At 36.2% G+C, this 20,297-nt stretch overlaps 1 protein-coding gene and 2 long non-coding RNA genes across 5 annotated transcripts in view; 1 reads left to right on the forward strand and 2 right to left on the reverse strand.

The window, feature by feature from the left end:
* Positions 1-13,857, reverse strand: part of LOC140659183 (uncharacterized) — a 57,904-nt gene extending 44,047 nt beyond the window's left edge. For both annotated transcript variants that reach the window (XR_012045019.1, XR_012045018.1), the window contains exon 1: positions 13,837-13,857. This is a non-coding gene — a long non-coding RNA (uncharacterized lncRNA). The remainder of the gene's footprint in view (positions 1-13,836) is intronic.
* BAIAP2L1 (BAR/IMD domain containing adaptor protein 2 like 1) overlaps positions 1-20,297 on the forward strand; it is a 43,471-nt gene that overhangs the window by 14,092 nt on the left and 9,082 nt on the right. The window contains exons 4-8 of one of the 2 annotated variants that reach the window (XM_072878486.1): positions 17,114-17,175; positions 17,270-17,341; positions 17,675-17,812; positions 19,189-19,341; positions 19,806-19,973. In XM_072878486.1, coding sequence (XP_072734587.1) covers positions 17,114-17,175; positions 17,270-17,341; positions 17,675-17,812; positions 19,189-19,341; positions 19,806-19,973 — 593 coding nt within the window. The remainder of the gene's footprint in view (positions 1-17,113; positions 17,176-17,269; positions 17,342-17,674; positions 17,813-19,188; positions 19,342-19,805; positions 19,974-20,297) is intronic. The other variant, XM_072878487.1, reaches the window with a different exon arrangement.
* Positions 15,581-19,871, reverse strand: LOC140659184 (uncharacterized). The gene is made up of 3 exons (XR_012045020.1): positions 19,787-19,871; positions 17,623-17,743; positions 15,581-16,638 (listed from the first exon to the last, which is right to left on the reverse strand). It is a non-coding gene; the product is annotated as an uncharacterized lncRNA (long non-coding RNA).

Consider the following 20,297-nt stretch of genomic DNA (forward strand, 5'->3'; position numbering starts at 1 on the left):
TTTAAAGCCTTCATTTGTCAAAATGACAAAAATTACTTGATAAAGTGTCTTGTCTCTGAACTTTTGATAATGGGCAATGTAGGGCTCTTTCAATGATGTAACATGCTGAAGCAGAATTGAGGGGAAAGATTCTCCTTGAATGGTGACCAGTGGTTTCTGTGTGCCTGCATACATTTTTGTAATTTGTTCTGAAACCACTTTTGTGTGAGTGTTAACATTCTGTGTTGAAAGTTGGGAGCGGCAGAACAGCAAACAGTACAAAGCAAACAGTCCTAATGTAGTTGCTTTCTGTATTTGCTTTGCAGGTTGTTTACAGGAAGGAGAGTTGCTGGTTTCAAAGTATAGAACAAAAGTATGAGAAACTTAAAAGTAATAACCATGCAGAGTCTTATAAAAATATCAACAAATGCATAATTACAACTTTTGCAATCAAGCAGTTGGTCATATGTATGGAAGTAATCTATTTATTGAAGTTTGTATGACTCTGGGATATTGTCTGCTTGTTTGAAAGTATTATCATTGGATAGTCTCAAGCTAAATTTTGAAAATAACTGTTTTTCCCTATTATTGGGGACAATACAGAATTGTGATTGAAAATATATTTTTGTTTAACTATTAATTCTTCCCTGCAATTATAAACCTCTTTCTAGATATACTGTATTGAGAAAACATGGCCTTCTTCCAGGTCAGGCCTCTAACACTGCTCTGCTTTCTGTTCATCTTCTACTTAAACTGTTACTGCAGAAAAATCTTTTCTTCTTAAGGAAAACAGCAACTCTGGATTTCTTCCAGCATACCCTCTGATACAATACTTACTTTAGAGATAAGGAAAGTCAATGAGTATTGGAAAACGCAGGATAACGCACTTAGGAGTCTGTGAGAGATTATTTGCATTTTCTTGAAAAAGTCTTAATAGTTCTGAAGCTGGGCTACAATACTGACCTATTGAGCAAAGCAATATGATACACCCCAGATGTCTCTAAAAGTGTCTTTGCTTAAAAAGAAAAAAAAAGCATTTACTGCACCTTTTAGTATTTTAAAAATATTAAGATGCATGCTGAGCAGCATCAGATGTGTGAAGACTAGATCAAACTTTGCTGTGATTTGCTCGTTTGTGGACCCTATTAATCCTAGTGGAGTTACTGTAGGCCCAGCCTACTGTGGAATTGTCTCTTCTGTGAGTTCCTCTTGACTTGCCAAAAGACATGTTATTGGCCACTAACAGCTCTATCATGCGTAATTCTTCTGTTATCTTTGCCAAAAAAGAGGTCAGTAGTCATCAGTTAAGTTTTGTGATATGCCTGTGAACTGCTTTTCTGAACTGGATTCTCTTGAGCATCAAGTGAGATGACACACTAGCTTGTTTTATAAGAGCAACAGTCTAAAGGTGACTGGCAAAGAAGCAGAGAGGAGCAATTTCCATAATTTTATGTGTGCATGTTATCTGTATCCAAATCTGATGCTTGGAATATTTCTGTAACTTTTTACTTTTCCCTTGTTTGAAATTATATTAAGGCCTATTCCTGTATCCTGTATTAACTGAAATCAATAGCAACATTGTCACAGATGTGAGTAGGAGATCATTATATTTTTAAGACATTATTCTGGCTCCTCACAATGAATTAGATAAGCCTACAATGACCAAGTTCTAAAGCGTTGTGGAATGCTTTAATATTTGAGCACAAATTGAGTTACTGTGGTCTGGATTTCCAGTGTTTACGTCTTTGGACAACCAGAAAATGTAAATGTTTTCATCTGAGTAATAAGAATTTGAAACATCCAAAGTAAATATTTAAACTAATGCTTGAAACTAATCTGTATAAAAACAAACAAGCCCCTGCTCCCATGGCTTACCAATTTAACCACAATCAGGACAATTGGTTTATGGATGGCAAGACTTCATAGTAGTCAGAAATCCACGGTGCTGATTTCTTACCTTGTTGTATCATCTACAGCAGAAATGAAGGGAAAGCATATCTACCAATTAATTATCTTTGACTCATCTTAAATGTACATGCCTCCTTCAATGGCTTTGTGTTTCACCCATCAGCCGCTAGGTAATTTTTGGCTGTAAAATAAGGTGTTAGAACAAGATTCCCTCCTTTTCCTCTTTCTTTGATAGTTAGCAAATCAAGCTGTAATTTTTGCAGATACAGTTCATATTAAAATCAGTTTTCTGAATAACGAACAGGGGAATGAGGCAGGAACCAAGGTTTCAGGTCTTTCCTGTAGCAACTTCAACTTTAGTAGTGGCAGATGGAAATATTCTAAATTAAGTTGTGTTGCATTAAGCTTCTTGCAATTAATTACGAAAGAACTGCAAGGCTCAGATGGCTAAAACACTATATCCTTTAGAATTTATGGAGAATCTTTACTGGAATATTGCACTGACTCATTTTACAGTTCAAACCCAAACCTGTTGGGTGACCTAGAGCATATTTACTGCCAAGTGTGATGTAAAGATTTGTATCAAAAACACAGTCAATCTTTCCTTCTCATAAGGAAACAAAGAACATAGTCTTCCTGTAATGAGACAGTAAAATGGATACCAACCCCACAGGCAGGGTAGAAACAGAAATGGTAAAGAAATAGGGAAGAAAATTTTTGAAGTAGAGGGTAAAATGCATAGAGGGCAGAGAATAAGTGGGGCAAAAAAATGAAGTAAAAATGCCAGAAAGTGCTTTCTTCTGTTCAAGGAGAGTGGAGCAGAGGAGGGAAATGAGAAGGAAATTAAAATCTGGATATTCCAGCTGATTCAGAGCTTTTGTACTAAGTATCTGTATCTTTCAATTCTGGTTGAAGCTCTCTGAATGATTTTAATACAGAATAACTTAATATGAGTAAGTTGAGGAAGTAGAAGAATACACTGCATTCATAATACAATCCTTATGAATAGGGATAAGTTGATTTAGGTCAACTTTCTTTCTAATTTATTACCCTAAATTTCTAAGCTTGTAGTCCCTCAGACTTGGCTATGAGCATTTAGGAACATAACCTGAATTTATGTAGTTCAAGTTATTCTGCAATATAGAATTTGCATATCTTTCTTTCCTAGGCACCTTTTGGAAATCCCACTAGGAAGAAAAGATAGGAAACAAGAAACTGCACATTTAAAAATGTTAAGATTTCATACTATTCAAATTTCGGCATACCGCATCAGCACAACAAAATTTTGTGTTTCAGTAATGCACTAAAAATAATTTCACGTAGATACTATACCACTGGTAGAGTGTTAAAATAGAAACTTTCACGATGTGTTGCTAATCTTTTTTGTCTTGCCCAAAATACAGGTTTATGAGGCTTTGTCTTAGCGATTTTTAGTGCTTATAATTTTAATAAACTCTCTCTTCTAGTAACATAGGCTGTCTTTGTAGCTTTCACTTGCTCAAGGAATCAGGAAGTTATTTCCGGCTCACTGATTGAATACCACTACTCATGCCTTCCCAACTATCCTCTTTAGCACCTGCCAGTTATTGTAGCTACAACTTGTTTATTATATTGTGGGTGTAAAGTCCCAATTTGTTTGTTGTGTGGCAACGGTATCTATAGCAGTCACCCACAACTATATTATGGTCTGTACCTAGAGCTTCTTGCTCAAGAACTCGTAAGTGTAAACTATTCCTTGCTTGTCAAACTATAAAAAGCCAAATTGTAAGAAAAATATTACATTGCATGGTCTTGACCACTGGAACTAAATTCCAGAAGTTCAGCATGTTAAAAGGAAAATCAGAGGAGACAATGTCTTCCCTAACCAAATCAAGACTGATAATTTATTTAAAGATTACTCTGTGTTATAGGCTTATTTTTTTCATAGTCTCATTCTGTTAAAACTTATCTGGAAACAGGTATGCAAAAGCTTGTGCTCATCTATAGTCTGAAATGTAAGACTTTGGAAAAATCTGGGTTCTTTTCAGGAGAAATTTTCTGGTTAAAAACCACTGCAGGTAATCTAGAGAAGCAAGTATTGAACTAAGATTGCTCTGTGTTGTGGTAGTCACAAGACAGGGAGAGGTGGGGAGAAAAAACCCAAAAACTTCCAGTGGTGCACATAGTAAGTGGAATTCTTGCCTGACAGAGGATGAGCCCTGAACTTGATATTCCTCTCATGCACAAAAGAAAGGATGTTTTAGGGTCTAAAAGACGGTATTTGAACACATTCACAAAACACAGGTCTGCTCTCATAAAGTGGTGTAATTTTAAAGGTCTCCACAACTTTGTCATGCTTTGTCAAATATGAAATCTCAATTTTTTGTGAAATAGTAATACAGATAGTAATTACAGTAATACTATGATATGGATAACTGGGGGCAGGAGTTCTCTATATGCATGTTTCCTTTTTCTGTGAGCCCTTATACTTCTCTGCAGTTAGCCAAATGTCCATAGTTATTGGGGTAACTGCATGTTAGTTTGAGAGTCAAGGTTGATAAACCATCGGTCAGTTGGAATGAGCTAATGATTAGTGATTGGGCCTGCAATTTATCCAATAGTTAGCGTTTCTTATGAATCTGTATGAGTAAGCTAGTAAGTTAGAGCTCTTGAGTAACATCTAACAGGATCACAGAGATCCTTTGGTAACTGTTTTCTAGCTTTTTTTAAAGCAAAGTAACAATTAACAATTTGATAATAATGTAAATTTAATACTACATAGTGTGAAGTTCAATCTGTAGAGTTCTATCTGATTTCTTTTTTTCAGTGATAACCACTTCATTTTACATTTGCAACTAAGAGAAACCCTGTGGACTTTTCTCTTTCCTCATTTCCACTTGCAGAAATGAGAGATTTTTCTATATCAGAAACTGTGAGCTTTAAGTAGCCAACTCATAGAAACATTTTTAGAACTGAATTGGAAAATTCTTATTTTGCTAAAAAGAACCTGTCTCCTTGCTGAAAAATTCCTAATCAGACAAGTGTAAGGAAATACCATCTTTTTAAAACCCTTATCTTGCAAGTATTTGTCATTCAAAACTGTCTATTTCCTTCCTGATTAATAAGCAAAATTGCCACTTGAGCGGGTACTTTTCCAAGCTGTAGCTCTCTTGCGACTTCTGTGATACAGAACTTAAGTGTCACTCTCGCTATTGAGAAAGCCCAGCAGAAAAAGAAAATTCCATCCTGTAGGATGAATGTAGCTAGTTGATTTCAATTAAAAAAAAAAAAAAAAAAAGGTGGGTGGAGTTGTTGTCTTACTTTAGCATATAAATTGACCCTTTCGGCTGGAATCCTATTTCACTTGTCTTAGAAAGATCAGCACCCTAGCACCCTTCTCTTCACCGGCTCATTTAAACCAAAGAGATCTGTCATTTTGTCCCATCTTACTGCATCAGTGTCGTCTCTTCTATAGCATAAATGTTCTGCTTTTGGAATAGATTATCTTGGAGAGAAAGGCAAGTGAAGTGTGCCAGCAACTACAGAACCCCTTTAGCACCTCATCTGGTGGAAACTTCTGGGAAACTAGCTTAGAGGCTGCAGTTTAAGTAGTTAGTATATCAGGCCAGCTTTTCCTATGGAGCATTAATAAAACGCTCTTCTACTATATTTATAATGAAATTGCATTGGAAGGCGGCCCTCCATTCTTTTCTTATAAAAGGAAAGTACACAGAGAGCTATCTTGAAAAGGAAATACAAAGTAGTCATGTGGGGTTTTTTCAGGAGTGAGGTTTTGTATCTTCTAATTTTATAATAACATTCTGGGCTTGTGCTATATAGACCTCCAATCTGCTATAAGAAAGCTAGAAGGAGATGAGCCAGCCTTTCTAGATAGATTTCTACTGATGAAAACAGTAACTGGATTAGTGGAAACTTCTGCTATTCATAGTTCTACTTTTCAAGGTCATTTATAAGGTTAAAGTGAGCCAAACAATCATATTGACAAACTTTTTTTTTCTCTAGAATCAGTACTGTGGCTTTTGATGGTCAGTATTCTGCATGTAAACTTTTGATAAAAGTCTGCTGGAAGAAAGAAAAACTTCAATCTTAAATTCTTAAATATGAACAGCTTAACTCCACATCTAATAATTTGCCTGACCATCTATTGCAGAGCTACTGGAAGCTGTATATATTTATAGATTTATAAATCAATGTAACTATTCAGATATTCATAAGCATGTGCCCTGCCAATGGCCGGGCAAAAGCTCCTGCAAGTCTGTGTTCATGAACGGTGGACAATACTTGGCACTGTGCTATTAATAAACCAAAAAGAAGGGCAAGAGAAACCTGTTACTGTGATATCCAGAACCATTATTAACAAACAAAAATCACAAAGCAGTAAGCAATCAGTGAAGAAGGTTGCTGCAAAACATGTCCTGGGCAATGAGTGATCAGGTGGCATCCCACAATGCAGCTGAACCAAACAGTCGTGAGCTTAACATCTTTTGGTTGTTGTTAAGTTCTACAATATTTCCCTGCTAAAATATAAAAAAGAAATGATCCTACCAAGAAACGGAGTGAACAAGAGGTGGGTTTGTTGTTAAACATAAAGAATGTAAATGCTTAAAAATTGATATTGCAGCTTGTTCTTATAAGACTACCCCAAAAAAAAAGTTTGTTCTGTCATGTTGTTGTAACTTCTGTTCTGAAGAATTCCAGATAAGGTGCAAATTTCCTGGTTCTAGAAATGGCTGAAGGGAGGAATAGAATATGAAAATACACAAGGCTCTTTGGGAACAACTGCAGGGCACTGATGTTGCAGAATACTAGCACCAGGGGAAGAAAAGACGACAGGTATTCATAGGACTTTAGGGATATTTTTCCAGTTATTTTTTCAGATTAAATTCTAGGTAATTGGTCATATTTGAGTCAATTTCAGTTTGGGGTTTTTTTACACACACACACACACCCCCTTACAGCAACCTGTAAACTGAAGCTGATTCTCCTGATTTTAGTCAGTGATAAGATATGGGTATAACACCCTTACAGTATATAGCCCTGAATTTCTCAGGGTGGTTAATTTAACAGTTCATAGGTAGCATTGGCAGTACTGTTCCTTGTGACACATCATTGTAGTGTTACAGTTAGTGTTATAGCTATGACGCCAGTGCATGTGTCTTTGCACCTGCTACTGTAAGCACACCTACTTGTGTACGATGACTCTGGAGTTTAGCACAGCACATCCATAATGATACATGTGACCACACACCCTCGAGGGAAAAATTAGATATTCAAAGAGTGTGTACTTAACTGATATCTTCATGCTATGCCTCAAAGGCCTGAGAAAATAGTGAAAATACCATGAAGGGCATCCTTAAAGATTTTCTGACTATATTGGAACAGTTAAATTTCACATGAGCCACAGAGGTAGCAAAGACATCTTTCATCTTGCAGGGGAAGGATGCCCTGAACTTCACCTGTGTGTACACACAACATTTTCTAGATTGTGGCTAGTGTCTGTCTAGAAAGGAGTAATTTGGAAGTGTGAGAACTGGCATTCTGCATGCACGGCAGGTGTGTGTTCCCTGGCAGCTCTTTGAACGTACCCAAACATAGTACGATCACAAGGTGCTGGGCCTAGTACAGCGGCAGGAGGCCGTTCTCTCTCAGCTGATGCTTAGCAATCATAGTTTTTCTTCACTGCCACCCCCAGGTATGTCTGCTGGCAAAGAAATAAGCCTGAGAGCCTGTGTAGAGAAAATATACTTAGTTGTCGTCTTAGTGAAATAGATGGAAAATGGAAAGTAAATTACAATGTTGCAAAGAAAATGATATCACATATGTAATTAGCTTGTAAATCCTTTAACGGAAGGTCTAACTATATTTGGTATGTACAGTCAGCTCTTACTGACGAATTAGTTCTGAACAAAAAAAAGTCAGTGTAGATGTTAACGTTCCGGGTGGGGGGGGGAACCAGCTGTCTTGGACTTCTGAGAAAAAGGCTTTTATCAAAACTTTTGGCTCAGTTTGGGTGTGGAATTTTTTTTTTTTTTACATTGCTAACACTGGGAAACTTGATGGCAGTTCCAAAGTGCTGTAATAAAAATTGCAGTGATTCCTTGCATTTTATTGAATATCATGTAACATTTATAATGATAACTTAAATATTTATCCTCTCTAGTACTGGAAACCCATAAAGAACTTCAGTTTTTGCTGTTTAGCATGATTTGTTTGTTCCAGTCCTGCTGGAAAACAGAGATTAGCTCTGTTGTATGATCTTCTTGTATGATCTGTTGTATAATCTGCCTAAAACCAGCAGGGCTTCATACAGGCAAGTTCAGGCTTGTGGTTGTATTGTAACTTACTTTCTTTGCACCTGACTTGTCTAAGGACTACAAGTCGCTGGTTTAACACCATTGCAGCTGAAGTACGAAAAGCTATTGTATATAAGGCTTTCAAGGCCCTATGAAAGACCAGTCTCTGACAAACATACCTTAATATATTGGGGGTTTGTATGTTTGGGTAAAAAAAATAAATGCCTGCAGCAGTCTTCATATATATTCGTAATGGAGTAACAGGTGGAAAAACAAGTTCGCCATTTTTCATGCATTATTTATGTGGCATATGCTTTTCCTTTCCTTTTTTAACATTAAATTTAGTTACTACGCTTACCAGTCATCTGAAACAAGATTAATATTTCATGTTAATTAATGTCTGTTCAATGATATAGTAGATCGAAAAAATTCTAATCTCTGAATTTTTTTGACTGACATCAAAACATCTTGGGACAGAAAAGGGAATGAGATTAGCAGACTGAACGTTGATAAAACTGTAATAAAGTCACATTCCTCTTTAAAATACAATGTAAGCTAATATTTTTGTTCTGCTTAAAATTGTAAAATAAGAGCATCACACCAAGAACAAACTCAGAGTAACTGGAAATTGTAATGGTCTTGATAGTCTCTTAAGTATTCACTCTTCTAAAGTCTTATGTGGGAATAGCTAATTTATGAAGAGTTCATTGCCCACTTTATAGCATGTAGTGCATGGTATGAATTTTGTAGTACTTTTAAAAATCACTTGTGTCAAGCTGAAAGAATTTGGCATTAATTTTAGTCTAGTAAAGTATATTTAAAAAGCAAGTTGATCCTTGGGTTTAACTGAATATGGCTTTTTTAGTCATAGACTTTGAGGTATAAAGAGCTGAGAGGAGTTCTTTGTATCTTTTAATACCTAAATATTCCAAAGCTTTAAAGAAAAGTCATAATTTCAATTCAAGTAATTCTAATTCTGTCTGATGTATTGGGAAAGTACTTCATTATGCAGTCTTACACTATTTTCTTTCACATGATCATCAACAAAGTTTTAGGGCAAAGAAAAGATCACTACATAATTTTGATCCTGAACTACAAAAGAAAATGCTATCATAAATGAGAGGTGCTAGGCCACTACAGTAGAATTGAACTGTGCAATATCCCTTCACTGTTTGTCTAATTATGAAATGGGAGAAGTGTTTTTGAATAGCAGGATTCTTTGATTATATTTCTCACACTGCGAGCAACGTGTAATCTAACAGGGGAAGTGTTAAAGAGAGTATTGTCAAGCATGTGTTCTAGCAAATTTTATTCCAAATAATATACAGCTAAGCTGCTGAGAATTGGTGGCTAGGTTTTTTTTTTTCCCTTTAGAGATATAAATTCATTTTGGGTAAAATCTCAGCAATAGTCTTATAACTGGTCCTGAATGCATTTTTCCAGCCAGTTCCACAACATAAGCCTGTGACTAGAAGACGGAGGTCCTTGAGGAGGTGGTGGCCAGGGCTGAGCTGTCCCCACCAGTGCAATTTATCCAGTCAGCTGTATGCTCCTGCCTGGGCCCAAGAAGCTTGCTAGGAGAGAGGATGACCAAGAGAAAACAGCAGTGGCAGCCTGCTACTAGCTACCTTTACTTTCTATTTTTTCCCCTGATGTATTTGGCTCTGGTGCAGAGGGAACAGGCCGTCAGTGAAATACAAATAGATAGAAAGCAGTCTCTGCTGATAAAAACAGCTATGAACTCCTGGTAAAGTATGTTGGCTATGATGTAGCTGGAAAGAAATTATTTGACTGGATAAAAACAGAGGCCATAGTACTCTTTTGTTTTACTCCTCCTGCTGCGCCCCCCCCCCCCCCCTTTGATTTTTAACTTCAAGCAGATGAAGCTTTGACTGTGGTCAAACATACAAAAAACTCTGTGGATGGGCTAGAGTATATTTTTTTCACCAGGGAGCCATATGAGGAACACAGGCAGTGAAGTCCTATGAGAAGGAGAAAGGAGAGCACTAAGAGTTCATCACCACCTAACACTATAGGTGCCCAACTCACAAAATTAGCAACACTCTTGTACAATCCTATTTATTACCTATTTATCCTACTTAGACTTAGGCATCTTCCAGGGTCTTACGAACTTTGGAAGACTGTTTATCTCTTCTGTACCAATAAGACTGTAAAATATCTAAAAAGACTTTAAATATTTAGAGTAATGGAACCTGTGAAAAAATAGTGATAAAACTGAGCTATGGAGAAATTGAAACTTTTTAACTCTGAGCATGAAATCAGTTTCAGATAATTACTTGAAATATTGTGAGCTAACTTTAGATGAGAAATGATGCTTTGAAAGCAACTTCATATAAAATGCTTACATAGTTAAAGGGGGGCTGAAAGCATGAGACTTTGTATGTTAAATGAATAATTGCTGCAGCTTATTTTGTGTGGGAGCCTAATGTAAACAACTTTGACAACTCATGCTGTTAACAGGACTACTTTTTTATATCTTTATATATCTTTAACTGTATAGTACTTTAAATTTTATTTTTTACATGTCCAATAATATCATAATGTTCAGTTTCATTCCTCATGGTTCATAATCAATATCACTTTGGGATTTTATTTTACTGGACTAGTACCTGAATACACAGATTTCAGCCATTGTGTCGTGGAGGGGTTTTGCTTTTGTTTTTTTTTTTTTTTCATTTCCTTTAACCTGTGTTTAATCTGTTTTAAATTAATTAACTTATTTGCTTGTTATATCGCAGAAACATACCTGTTGTTCACAGCCTTAGTGAGAACTCTGCATATTTAAAAATAAAAATTGATCTAAGAATGCCATTTAGAATGTGAAGTTCTCTTTGCTTCTATTTTTGTTTTGTTTACATATTTTATTTATTTATTTGCTGTTCTATCAAAACATAACTGCTTGGAGGTGCTGCTTCAGGGCACTACATCTAGTATGTATAGTGGACTTCAAATACTTTATTATACCCTGAAATCTCTTCCCCTTTTCTCTGTTGTAGGTTTTATTCTTTTTTTTTTATTCTTCACCTTCTGCAGTCACCTTCACAAAATGGCATTGAATGGTCATGTGTCAATGACATTTTATAAAATGAACTACAGAGATTTACTCCTTGCTTCCTATTTCATGTTCGTTCATGCAGTAAGGAAAGGCAGATTTGACCTAGTCCTATTGATTTATGTGCATATTTAGTATTAATTCTACAGATTGTGGGGTTTTTTTAAAGCTTTCTGGACAAATTGTATTATAAGCAAAGTACAGTTAGAGCTTGGGAAGTTTTACATTACTTTGTCCTTCTTCATGATTTTATTCTTTCACATTAAATTCCATTCAGGCTTTTTGCCTTCTTTAAAGCATCTGTTGCATAATTACATCCTTCTGCAATAAATCCTTCCTATGACAGAATGATAAATTTTACACTTTGAGGCTTAACAGAGGTTTTGTTCAATCATATTTACTTGTTATACTGTATTCCTTTGAAACTTTCTATTTTACTACCTTTCAGGGGCTACTGGCTTCAAAGGACTTTGTTTCTAACTTTCCCTTGTTATAAATGCCTTTCTTCTGGGCAAAGGGTAACTTGGAAGAAAGAGAGCATCTTGACAGAAATGGCATCTAGTAATACACTTGAACTATATTGTCTCCGTGCGTAGCTTTGACTCAGCCTTTCATTCTCTTGTTTAATGTAAACAATTATGTGGTTTCATCTCTAAGACACGAAGTTACTAGACCTGCCCTGAATGCAAAATAGGACAACAGGAGATAAATGAGTGATATTAAGCACTTTGTCCATTCCCAGACATCTAAGAAAGTCTCTAAGAGATTTGAAATTTTTCAAGAGCGACCACCTCTAAATAAAACAAAATTGAAGTATATTTCAAGTAAGGTGATGCAATTAATACTTTTATTGATTCTATTATGGCTATTTAGTATTTTAAAAGGTTAAGTGATTTTGTTGGTAGCTGTTAATATTTGTTTCTATGACAGAACTCTATTGAGTTCCATTTTTGTTTCTAACTTGAATTAATTCTTCTAGTCTTCTATTCGTAAGAACAGTCAACATAAGCTAAAAAGATAAATAACCAGTACAATCACCCAGTGCAAACAGTGAGGTTGAAGTCTAACTGCTGCAGAAGTTCTGTATTCTGGCCTTCCAATGAGTATTTCTGTTAGAAATTGCTTTCCTTGTTTTTCATCTACTGTGAAGACAGTCTTTTAAGGATGTCTTCTTGCTCATGGAATGCTGTGTATGGAGAAATAACTGTTACACATTTTGGCTTAGTGATTTTTTTTTTTTGCTTTTTTTTGGTAACAAAACCAACAACATTAATGGAATTCTAGTCTGTCGTATTTTCTAAATAGAAAATATAGATACAACCAACAGCCTTAGTTAAGCCTAAAAATATTCCACAAATTCCTGAAGTTTCAGCTTAAAAGATCTTTCTACCTGTGCATTGAACCTATTTGAAACTAAAATAAATTTACCATGGAACTTGGCATTACTGTTCATGGTCATATTTCAGATTATAGCTGTATTCCACAGCATAGTTTCAAGAACCATACATGAGAAATGTTTGTTTTGTTTTTAAGTTATTTAAGGTATTTGAGATGTTCCCCCAAAATCCCTATCTGAAAGAGATTGTATCTTCTCTTCCCAGTAGTGCACTTATAAGGTAATAGCAAAAGAACAGAACAAGTATCTATAAACATTTACAACTACGTTTTTGTTTTCTAAAACAAATGTGGGAATATTTAATGTACCTCTAGTCTTTTAGTCAGAAAGGTTTCACATCCAGGGTGTGGGGGAATGGAAAGCAGAAAACAGTATCTTTGAAAGGCAAAAATTTTAATAGTTATGTTTATCATCAAGACCGGTGGTCTTGGTTTATTAATTAATTGCGTAATATGATGCCTAAAACTGGTTCAAGTTTACAGTATGCCTGCCACAAATTGAAGTGGTCTGTTATCATGCACTCTAGTCAAGTCATTATGTTTGATAGGTTTGGGGTTTGCCAATAAATGATGACAAGGTTAATATTTGGTTATTGTGTATTATGAGCTCTCATATATAAAACCTGACCATAAGCAGCTTCAATACATAGCAAAATATTTTTCGTTGATGTGAGAAATACATGTTTGTCTTCACCTTAAGTAGTTTTCTGTACCTTTTTACAAGATGAATAATTACTGAACGTTAGAGCCTGGCCTTAGGTTATGCTGTTATTAATCCAGAGTAACCCATTGTCTTTAGAGCTATTCTATAATTCACCATTGTAATTAAAATCAAAATATTATACTGAAGTTGTTCAATTTCTGTTACACTTGGACACTGTTACATGTAGGCTAGGGGTTGTTTTGCCTTTCTTGAATTAGTCTTCTACAAAAACATGTCTCCTTGTATAAATCTTATTTGGTAGGGCCATCAAAATGTGGCTAACCTGTTATCTTAAACTGGCAAAAAAAAAACATGGTACATGTTCACTGTAAAAATGTTCTCTCTGTATTTGAAGTGCAGAATCTGACCTGTAATTTAAACTATAATTTAAATCTTAATAGGTCAGAGTGTGCTTACTATGGGTTCTTTTCAAAATGTTGATTCAAAACATGACAGAGGAAATTAATGGGTGAGCCAGTACATACAGTGCCTGTGGATTACTGGTGGCAGGAAGGAGGGTCCAGCATAAAATGGCTTTTGCCTGATGCACAGCATACAGGGAGTCTTTGGTTGAGAGAAAAAGAAAATGCAATCAGAGGTACAGTCACTGATACCTAAAAATACTATTTAAAAGTGTTCTAGAACACTCTAAAATAAACTTGTAAAATAATCCAGCACAAACCATTTAGAAGGAAGTGTAGTTTTTAAAGTTCTCTTCATTTCAGGATATGTTTTGGCAGTATTCTTTGTAATAAAGATTAAAAAAACTGTTTCTAACCAAGCATTCAAAGCCGAAAGACTTAAAGGCTGCAGTCAGTTCAAGTGCTGTGTGAGACAAAAATAACAACCTCCGAGCGTCAGGTTTTCCATTCTTGACGCACCAGGTGAATGGGTTGTTTTACTGAGCGTTTACACTGTGGTGGCAGGGCAGGCCAGAGGAAGGGAGTGTGAAAGAGCGATGCAAGAGCTGAGTCAATACCCGACGTTGTTGGATGTCTGTCAGTACTTGGAACGCTAGGCTTGGCCGCGTTAGTGTTGCCAAGTATTAGCTAAGCGTGCTGCTTTGGCAGCAGATTCTCAGAACGTACTTTTTACAAAGAGGGAGAATAAGTTAATGTTAAAAAGAACAAAAATCTCTAAGGGCATTCTTTTGAGGGCCATTTCAACGCTCACCCTGAACTTCTTTAACTTCTCTTGGCTTATTTAAAACCAAACAAACTTTGTAATTTTATTTGTATTTCTTAGGTTTTTTCCTGATTTAACACTATTTTCCTTTTTAAGTTGCAGATAAGTGTTTACAGAACTCTCCTAATTTTAAAATGCCATTACAGTCTAAAATGTATCTTTTCAGTTGAGTTTGGTGAAACAGAAACACTGTGAACTAAAGTGCATTCACTTCTACAGCCTTAAAATAACAAGGTGGCTTACTCATGTCCCTTACTTCAAGTGTTTATGTAACTACATTGTATTTACTTTTCTCTTGCATATGAGCAACTAATTACTATAGCACCTCTCACTTCTCATAGTATTTTTATTTCTGTAGTCACCAGCAACTTTAAAGACGAACAAAAAAAGCATAGCACTCTGTAGGCTGGACTGAAGGACTCAGAAAAACAATATATATATTAAAAAAAAAAAAAAAAATACAGCACCCCTCTGTCTCTCCCATCTACCATCCTGACTGCGAATTCCTTTTTCTTGCTAATCAAGGGGTTGACTGTTCTCATTGTATTCTGATTCCTTCTTCCAAGTCTCCTGCAGCCTGTTGTGCAGAGACATAGAGGTGGGGACTGGGGCATGAAGAGGGATCCCTGAAAAGTCAGGAGACGCGCATGTTTTTCTTTCTGAACTGCCTCATGTTTCCCCGTAAACGACAACACAGACCCATATTTTACATTATTTAAAGATCTACTGTGTCATATTGCTTCACAGGACAGGAGATATGGTTCTCATTTCAAAGAAACTAAAATTTTGAGATGTCTTAAAACTTGAGAATGACAGATTAGAAGGGAGAAAGATGATAACACATACCCAGGCACTATGGGAATGCATCTGTGTTATATGGGAAGGTTACCTGCACTATGGGGAGACAGGTTTTGATGGCTAGGGAGATGTTGAGAAAGGAGAAGATGAGAAGGATCTCATGAAAAGTTCTGTCATTCATTTTATTTAGCCAAATTTTTTAATTATCTGCACCTTTTGAGAGCTTTTGTGTGCACCTGAAGGATCTGAAGCATTATAGGATGGTAAGTCTTTGCTGACTAACTCAGGAGGGGTTCTCAAAGAATACAGATGGTAGAAAACAAGATTTGTAAAGCAGCATGTTGAACAGTTAATGCATCCTTTTTTTTCATTTGAAAAAAGGAAACAGAATCGTGTAAGATAATAAATAGGAGGGGACATAGAGAGCAGTCCCATGCAGTGACTCTGCCAGTGATATGTAATCAGAATTACAGAATTGTTGTGCAGCTTTGTAAAGCCTGCCTGTACATTAGGACAGCACTACTGCAGGTTTAATACTACAAGCACCTGCATGGCAAATACTTCACGGTGGGATAACTGCAAGGTTGATTGAGGAATAGGTAGATCACTGGAGGAGGCATGCCAGTGAACCAGCTGTAGAACTGAACCTGCTGTTCTTGCTACAGAAGTGGAATGACAGTAAAACACATCTCTAGTCAAGACTTTCAGATGCGCCACAGTTTGGGAATCTGATCGTGGCCCCAGCACTTTCAGTTTTTTGTAAAGGCTCCTGGTTGAGACCTGGTAACTGTCTACAGGTCTAATTCGGGTGAAGTCAAACTGGGCACTTCAGGACACTTCCAACTACTCTCCTCAGCAGTATTTTGCAATCTCCCAGACAAGACTGGCACACACTCAGTGCGTCAGTGCCAGCACAAAGAAGGGAGTGGGGATGATGTGGCCATCTGTATCCAGAGCAGGACGATGTGGCTGTCTGCATATGGGGCAGGACCGCAGCAGGCACAGTTTACATTGGTTTGCACATAGAACCGCACCCAAAGGATTTAGGTGTTTTTCCTCTATACCCTTCTAAAGCAAAATGAAACAGACCAGCTTTTAACTGCTCGCAGTGAAGAGTAAGCTGTGTAACTTTGTGCTGGAAGACAGCAGAGCATAACAGGCATACTTAGGATCTGTTGAGAGGATGCTGAGAAATCTGCTGCTTCTTGGCTGTTAGTTAATGCCGTACAGTCAGGCTGTAATCGCTGATAAAACAGCGTGGGAAATTAATCAGCATATGGATCAGATCTGGTTTAGCAGGTGTGCTGTGAATGAATGTGAAAGGTTACTTTGTTAATTCTGAAAGTGCAGTTAGTTAATAAACATTAAAGTTTAATTTTCAGACTTAAAAATGGATAGTAGCTATTTGGATAGTAACAACTATCTCTAGTTCTTGTGTGCTGTTCTCTGACTTGGCAAGAAAAGAGGCTGTTACTAAATCAGTATGAGCTATTCTGGAGAGAAGGAAGTATTTATTTTGTCTGGCACTCCATGTCCCTTTTGCATAATAATGCATGATTAATTATTCTTCTGTCACTTATGAGCTTCTTGGTTTGTCTGTGGCCAGATCTAGTTATTTATTTAAACTGTTGTGATGAGCAACAGCAAGAAATTTCCTATCCCTCTTAAATATATTCTAGTTGTTAAATGTATTAGTTAAATATATTTTATTACTGCTCTTTGTTAACTAACTTCAGAACTCTATGAAAGAAACAAATAGGGTTGTATGTTTGTCAACAGGCCAAGTTCTCGTAGAAATTTCAAGAACACACAAGAAACTTAATGACAGTCTAGAGGAGAGCGTAAGTTAAACAATTTCTTTTTCTAATTTATTTTCCTCTTGAAATTATAAATTACCTTTGCCAATTTTTAATAACCCTTCATTTGTTTTTAAAGTTCAAAAAATTTCATAAAGAAATTATATCAGAACTGGAGAAGAAAACAGACCTGGATGTAAAATACATGAATGTAAGTACATTCAATTCTAAAAGTCATATTTTATTTATCTATTGCTAGCCAAAGAATTTTTCAGAAATTGTTCCCTATCAGTTAATTAATCAATACGTTAGAATTGAGCTTTAGATACATAAACATGGCCAAAATTTTCATGCTTATTTTGAGTTAAAAAGGGAACCAATGCATGACTTAATGGCATTTTTAAACTAAAGTTGAGAAAGGTAATTGCCTAACTCATTTGACGTGTATTAGCGATACCTCATAGATTATAGTAATGCTTTTTAGTCACTTACCCAGGTACATTGCTGAGCGCATTATGAGATGTTTTAAATGCTTTCATTGCAGGCAACTTTAAAGAGGTACCAAACTGAACACAGAAGCAAATTAGATTCTTTAGAGAAGTCTCAGGCCGAGCTGAAAAAAATCAGAAGGAAAAGCCAAGGAGCACGAAATGTAATGAAATATGAGCATAAAGAAATGGAGGTCAGTGTACTCTCTCTTAAGTCATTTGTTTCTTTCTTTGTATGAGACCTGGTCAACAGAAAATGTTAAGCTATTACAGGTCATATCTGAGTCTGTTTTAAAACTTGACTTCTGAAGCTTACCACAATTTTTGTATAGGCAGTGGTATTAGTTAATACACGTAACTCCTCTGTAAGTTGTTTGGCAACAGTTAAACTCTACAATTTCAAAGAACATGAATTTTTGGTTCCTCAAAGTTGGTTTATATTAAAGGCACTCCTAGAGTATGTATTCCAGTTGAAATTAAGCTCTGGACTGCTGTGCTGTACATATTCAGAGACTTTGCTTCAGTTTCTAGGTTTCATCCCATGTCCACTACTTGATTTTTTTTTTTTAAAGTACCTCTGTAACTACACCTTGATGCAGGTGTTTACAGAGGGAGTCAGCTATGCTATGCAAATTCAGTAGTAATTTGCTATAAATTAATTTCCCCAAGTAGGCAAATGCCAACTTCTGTTATCACATATTATTACCTTTCCTACTGATCTTAAAACAGCATTGCCATCTTGAGGCGAAATAAGAAATGGCAAGGCAATGAAGAGAAACAGTAAGTCATATTCTGGTTGTCATGTGTCTCTCAGAAAATACTTGCCATTGATATTTTTATTTGCACAATACTTTTATTTTGTGCTAGTTTATATGGTTTTTTCCTCCATATTTTTCTATTTTAATTTTCTTTTCAGAGAAAGCTTTGTTTATAACACAGTACAGTGAACATAAATAGTACTAGTTCCTATTTCTTATTACCTATCTTTTAACCTGCATTCATAACAGTTCCTTTTTTTAAGGTATTGGACTGAGAATTCAAGGGTTAGCATTTAATTACAGTTTAGCCATGAATCCTCATAACCTCAGACAAATATAGTTTAGTCTTTTTAGTAACTCATTTTCCCCCCTCTGAAATGAAGTAGAGATTCATCATAGCCTTGTGTGAGTCAATGGAACTGCTGTGGAGCAGATGAAGGTAATTAGTCTAATCAGAACACCTGTGACTTTAAAATTGCTCAGCACAGTTGCTGCTTTGATGTCATATTCTTATTTACTGCAGCATTTTATTTAGAGGCTAAAAGACTGTTTCTTGTTTTGCTTCACTTCCCTCTGCTTCCTCACCCCCTAAATAGATTATTGATTGCCTGTGATAAGAATATACATTTACCTGATGAGATTGGGGAAGTTAGGTGTGTGCATGAAAAGAGAAAGGCTTGGAAGTAGAGCCACCCTACCCCGCCTCACCCTTCCAAAAACTTTTTCTAAGGCTTTTGGAGTTTGCTTCAGTAATTGGATGTAGTATCAAATAAAACTCAGATACTGTATTGTGATTTTTTTTTTTTCTTTAGTATTTAGAAACCGTGAGCTCTCGACAGAGTGATATTCAGAGATTTATTGCAGAAGGCTGCAGAGAAGCTCTCCTTGAAGAAAAAAGAAGATTCTGCTTTCTGGTTGACAAGCACTGCAGCTTTACCCAGCACATGCACTTCTATCACATTCAGGTCAGTGGCATGAGTGTAAACAGAAATTAAATGCCTGAAATCTAATCATATAGGAGATCTTAAGTATCTCCTGCAGTATGTGTAGATCAGACTGCCATAAATAGCTAAGGAACACTGTAGTGCCCAGCAAGTGTTGTGATCAGTCCATAGAAAATGTTTACAATGCAATATTCTCTTAAATGTATTGTAGCAACAATAAAGGGTTACTTTGACTTTTTAAAAACCATATATTAAGAAAAAAATGTATGGACTGATCAGGTATTTCCAGTATCTGACCCTGAAAAAGACAGGCTCTTTCTACAACGTATTATTTGCTTCAAAGAGGTATTACGTACAAAAAATCTTTGAAAAGACTTCCATTTCACTGGTGTTATCGTTTTAGTATAATGAAAATTAACAAGTAGGTCTGTGCAATTTTATGAAAAAGCATGTCTTTGACAAGTACCTTTTAAACTTGGATGCAGTGTGCAGACTTCCTAAAATCCAAGCTGCCTGGGTGGCAGGAAATCTGTAGTGATGCCACCAAAGTGCCTGAAAAAGTCAGAATGATGATAGATGAAATAAGGACACCTGGCTCTACTCCAATATCAGGAACTCCACACCCTTCACCAATGATAGAGAGAAATACCACGGTATGTTGTTCTTTGATGGTTCAAGGTTCTCTCTCTTAAATGGGAGTGGCTTCACTAGCTTCTTTTGTACCTAAGCATTTGGGATCAAGTCTATAATGTACTTCAGTTGGAATATACTGGGGTTGGGTATGAAAGCGAAGTCGTTAAGCTGAAGCTGTGCTACTGGAAGAATACACAGTATGTAAGCAGAAACACATATCCAAACAAGGCTCAGTTTTCAGTTGGGTACTTAGGACTTTTTCTGCAGAGCCCAGCCTCAGGGCTACTTTTGTTCTAACCATTCAATTTCCTACGTTCCTATCTGCAAGTAATAATAATTACATA

The sequence above is a fragment of the Ciconia boyciana genome, chromosome 13 (genome assembly GCF_034638445.1).
Source record: "Ciconia boyciana chromosome 13, ASM3463844v1, whole genome shotgun sequence".
Lineage (NCBI taxonomy): Eukaryota > Metazoa > Chordata > Aves > Ciconiiformes > Ciconiidae > Ciconia > Ciconia boyciana.